The sequence below is a fragment of the Silene latifolia genome, unplaced genomic scaffold (genome assembly GCF_048544455.1).
Source record: "Silene latifolia isolate original U9 population unplaced genomic scaffold, ASM4854445v1 scaffold_363, whole genome shotgun sequence".
In the NCBI taxonomy this organism is placed as follows: domain Eukaryota; kingdom Viridiplantae; phylum Streptophyta; class Magnoliopsida; order Caryophyllales; family Caryophyllaceae; genus Silene; species Silene latifolia.
Window position 1 is genome coordinate 76175 of NW_027413292.1, and position 5024 is coordinate 81198.

The 5024-nt window shown below is 40.9% G+C and overlaps 1 protein-coding gene across 1 annotated transcript; it reads right to left on the minus strand.

The window, feature by feature from the left end:
• Positions 1-3942: 3942 nt before the first annotated feature.
• On the minus strand, positions 3943-4530 carry LOC141639385 (uncharacterized). Its single transcript, XM_074448526.1, has 2 exons — positions 4184-4530; positions 3943-4108 (listed from the first exon to the last, which is right to left on the minus strand). Exons 1-2 carry the CDS (start codon positions 4528-4530, stop codon positions 3943-3945), a joined length of 513 nt encoding a protein of 170 aa, XP_074304627.1.
• Positions 4531-5024: the final 494 nt, after the last annotated feature.

The window sequence follows — 5024 nt, forward strand, 5'->3', positions numbered from 1 at the left end:
CAATTTTACAAGGCAAATCCATTTGGGGGAAAAGCCCCAAATTTTCGGATTAATTGGGTTGAAAACCCTAATTTTTTCGATCTAAATTAAGCAAATGTGGATGATTAATGCAAGAATGAGACACATACCTCGGTTGGTCATGATTAATGCAACCCTTTGGATCAAATTTTGGTGGAAGTGGTTAATATTTGAGAGAGAAAGGGGTAATTTGTGTTTCGAATAAATGAATTACAAACCCTCTGTTTATCGCGTTTTTACGCAGAAAAGACACACTCAGGAATAGACGCAGCAGGTGCTGCGCCTCTTCCAAAAGACGCAGGTCTTGTGGCGCCTCTTCCTAAGCTTTCCTCCATACGAGTTTTCAAAAATTCGTTATGAGTTCGTTATTAGTGGGCTCATCTTTGGTGCGCCTCTTCCCCGATGACATTTATCCTTTTTGGTCCGTTTGGCGATTATTCTTCGTTCAGACCCGCGTTTTCCAAGCCAACTGCAGACTATCGTACATTATTTACTCTTCCAAGACCTTGCTTGTCACGACGAGCAAGTATTTCTCGACAGGTGTTTCGACACGCCTTCGTTATATTTTTTCCCAAGCGAGAGTAAGCGGATAGACTTTCCCTCTCAAGTCACGGAGATAAATTCCCGATTATATTCCCCAACGAGAGTTCACAACCGACAGTCACTTCCTCTCGAGACATGGAGATCAACATTGACCCCACATTCTTCTGAAGTTTGTTTGAAGACTACCTGAGCAGATTTCTCCTCAGCAGTTCCCGCCTGTGTCCTGCTACTTACAATATTTCTTGTTTACCCCAACATTCTTCTGAAGTTTGTTTGAAGACTACCCAAGCAGTTTTCTCTCAGCAGTTCCCGCCTATGTTCTGCTACTCACAATATTTCTTGTTTCCAAACCTTAGTTACCCTTTAGGTCTTACCCTTTAGGTCTTACACTTTAGCTCTCATGCTTATCCTTTAGCTCCTAAGCGTAACCTTTAGCTCCTATGCACCTTCGGAGGTATTAAGAAGTTTCTTCAGAATCCTTGTGACCCCTCTAATGCCTTCAGACACCAAGTTATCTTCAGACCAAAGAGTCTCGCCGAAGCGTCTTCAGTCCCGTTTCACCCAGGGGTATCTCAGGTATGGTCTCTTCTTATGGCTGGCGAGCTTCCTTACGTAGTCTAATGGACTTTAAACGATCCTCCTCGATAGTCGACAGACTCTAAAATGTTCCCGACGACAGGTCCTTGGTTCAGACCACTTGAACCGCCTCGCGTCGCCATAGTCGTCAGGTTGTAATCTTCGATTGACCTGATGGCTATACTTTGACTTTCGCCTTGTCCAAGCCTCAGTCAAAGTGGGGGCTTTGTAGATACCTCATTTCTGCACCTCCCGCAAAGCACCCGGTGATGATTGGGCCGCATGTTTGGTACGCGGAACAATTTGTGACAGTTCGTAAATTTATCATCAAGTGATCGCTCAAACATTTATGTCTACCTCTTAGTTGTCATCTACGCGCCGATACGGTCATTTTGACAGTAATTAGAGTACATTTAGAGTCCGGACCTAAAACCGTCTTCATTTTCTGGTAACCACAAAATCCCGAGTCAGAAAGTTCTGGAACGTTCCGGATATTTCTATTCCATATTTCACAATATTTTAATCTTTGGTAAAGAATTTCCCGTAATATTCAAACAAAAGAAAATAAGATTAATCCGTTATTCCATAAACCAAACCCGGAAATCTTTCTTCCGCCGGAGGAAACCACTTGGGAACAGACGCAGGAGGTGTTGCACCTCTTTCAAGAGACGCAGTGTTTGCTGCGCCTCTTCCCAGGTCCTTTTCTGCGTATTTTCGTATCATTTTTATATCTTTTCCGAGATTCACTTCCAAAGTCTCTCCGAAAACCCTATTCCTTCACGTGATTAGTATAAATAGGAGCCTTCGCTCCTCATATTTCTCACGCGAGTGTCCGTCCTTCTCTTCTCCCTTTGCATTCTAGACCTTTGTTCTTACTTTTTGGCGTCTACGTGCTTGAACATTCGACCACGTAAGCTCGGATCCTTCTGAGTACCAGCCTCGTTTGCATGACCGACCAATTTGACCAACTACACATCAATCAACTTAATTAATCTATTCGTTTTCCTCTTACGAGGGCACTTTCGTTACATTCGCGTCGAGCATCACTAATCGTAAACTTAGTTCATCTCGTTTCGTCAAACATGTAAGTCTGAGGGTGTATAATCTCTTTTTATTTATTGTTATTTATTTATATTTATTGCAATCATATTGTAAGGTTTATGTCGAAAATACCAATTAAAACCGATTTATAAAACCATGCTTTAAAACCCTTTTTTCGGATTACCAGAAGACAAATCGTCGAGAACGGACACAACAACTGCGGTGCCTCTTCGAAGGAGCGCAGTACCTGCTGCGCCTCTTCGTGAGGCTGCCGCAGTTCCTGCTTCCTTTCTTCTTCCTTCGTCCTCTGTAATTCGTCTTCTTTATTCGTTTTCGTTTGTTTTCCTTAATTCTTTGGTACAATAACATAATCATCTCACATGTATATTATTTATCATTCATTAATGTATATAATTCATCATTAAATCCGACTTAAATCCCAAGTAATTCATATTTGCGGGTTTTCGTCATTAAAGTCAATCCGGGTTGTAGGAATTCGATTTGTTCATCTTGAGTTTCTGGAATTCGACCTTTGATATATTTTCACCTGTCTATTTTCATATTCGTCATTAGTTCATCATTAACTCATCATATTTAACCTAATTAATTAGTTTAGTTTGTAAATTAATCTTAATAACCTTGTAATTAATCCATCTTAATTCCGTTTCATCCATGTTTTATCGCTTTTATGACCCATTCATATGTAATTAACCAGCTAATCACTTCCATCTGAGTCGAATAATATAATCAATCCTTAAAATCATCAATTAACATTAACGATTTGCAGTTCCGGCTTCACAGCCATAATTCATCTTTGGAGCAGAACCAAGAATCGGGCCGCGCCTCTTCCAAAGGGCGCGATTCTCTTTGCTACTGTTCAGGTGATTTGCCCCGAACTCCTTTCTGCCTTGACTTAGTTTTATTAGTTTACGTATAATTAACTATTAACCGTATTATCGCCTACTGATTTGTTCGTTAATTTATTCTTTTATTCTTTTTCTCAAATCATCCGTTTTAAAGGTATTTTCGACATAAATCGCCAAACCCATTGTAATTATTTTAATCTTTATTATTGTAATTTTCTTTTATTGTATTTATCATTGTATTTTGTTTCATTTGTATTTTTTCACATGTAATTGAACATAAATTCCAACTTTGACCTAATTGTTTGCTAATTAATTGTTCACCAACTTAGTCTAATTCTCACATGTTAGGATTAAAACTTGGATGTTGCATTGCATGCATATAATCGACGATATATCAAGTACTAATAACTTCCCTAATCATTAGTAGAGGCCGCTATCGAGGCATGCGGGATTAGGTGTTCGATCAAAAGAGCTTCCTAATACGTACCCTCACCCCTTACTCCAGATCTCTGTGAAAATCCGCGTTCATTGACATCCACGAGAGTCATTCTAGACATAGAATGCTAAGGGTAACGATTGCTTACTGTTCATGTCATTACTTTGTGTCCTGACATGACACGAGGTACTCGAACGGTTCCAATTTCCCATAAAAATTGTTGGCGACTCCACAAATGCAAACGCTTGTTTCCCAAGCGCCCCCGTGGCCCATTGTCCACACATGTTCACCAAGCATCCTACGTACCGGTAAAGCACGAAGCACTTTACAAGATTAAGCCGACGTAGTTCATAAAAGATGGAAGGAAATTTTTTTTTTTTTTTGGGTATGCAGATTAACCTCTTGCTTAGGAGCTTTGGCATGTAGTTTAAGCTCTTGCTTAGGAGCCTTCATTGTTGAGCTTCAAGAATAGTAGCGCTTCAAGAATTTTCCGTTGATTGGACCGACACATACACCGTCTCCATCAACAATCTTATAAGCACCATTTGTGTAGACCTCCTGCACCACGTATGGACCATCCCACTTAGAGGTGAATTTACCAACTGGCTTGTGAGAGGTGATGATTGGCCTTCGTACAGCAAGGACAAGGTCTCCTACTTGGAAAGAACGAGGGCGCATCTTTTTGTTGAATGCGCGTGATAACCTTGCTTGATAGGACTGGAGCTTTTGTTGAGCCTCTAATCTTTTTTCATCGAGAGCCTCCAACTCTGCTAATCGCAATTTGTCATTTTCGTCATCCGTGAGTCCTTCTTGAATAACGATGCGTAAGGAATGGATCTGCAACTCTAATGGCAACACGGCCTCCACTCCATACACCAACGCATACGAGGTTGCTTGAGTAGGTGTTTTGTATGTGATACGATATGCCCACAACGCCACACCAATTATTTCATGCCAGTCTCGCTTTGACTTTGCTACTACTTTCTTCAGCAAGTTGCAAAGGGTCTTGTTGAAGGCTTTAGCCAAACCATTTGCAGAAGCATTGTACATGGATGACTTGTATTGTTTGAACTTAAATTTTTCTCCCAGACTTGTCATCAGATGGTTGAAGAATTGTTTCCCATTGTCAGTTGTGATACGTTGAGGTACACCATATCTGTAGATGATTTGGGTTCGAATGAAGTCCACAACATTTTCTTTCTTCACTTCCCGTAGTGTGATGGCTTCTGCCCATTTTGAGAAGTAGTTAGTGTCAGCGAGGATATACTCGTGTCCATTTGAGGCCTTTGGAGTAAGAGGTCCCACAACATCAAGTCCCCAAGCTTCAAAGGGCCATGAAAAAACAATAGGATATAACGGCTCTGGCGGGTGGTGTATGAAGTTTGCGTAGAACTGACAGGGTTCACATTTTTTCGCGAAGTCCATAAAATCTTGTACCATGGTTGGCCAGTAATACCCCATTCTCTTTACGCGATCATGAAGTTTAGGCCCAGATTAATGAGCGCCACAAATTCCAGAGTGAGCTTCATACATTACTTCAACAG

What these genes read in the sequence shown, in the direction of transcription:
- LOC141639385 (XM_074448526.1), bottom strand. Translation starts at nt 4,530, where the DNA reads ATGTACAATGCTTCTGCAAATGGTTTGGCTAAAGCCTTCAACAAGACC. An exon ending in CTCCAGTCCTATCAAGCAAG is followed by an intron (nt 4,109 to 4,183) that starts GTTATCACGCGC and finishes TGCTGTACGAAG; the next exon opens with GCCAATCATCACCTCTCACA.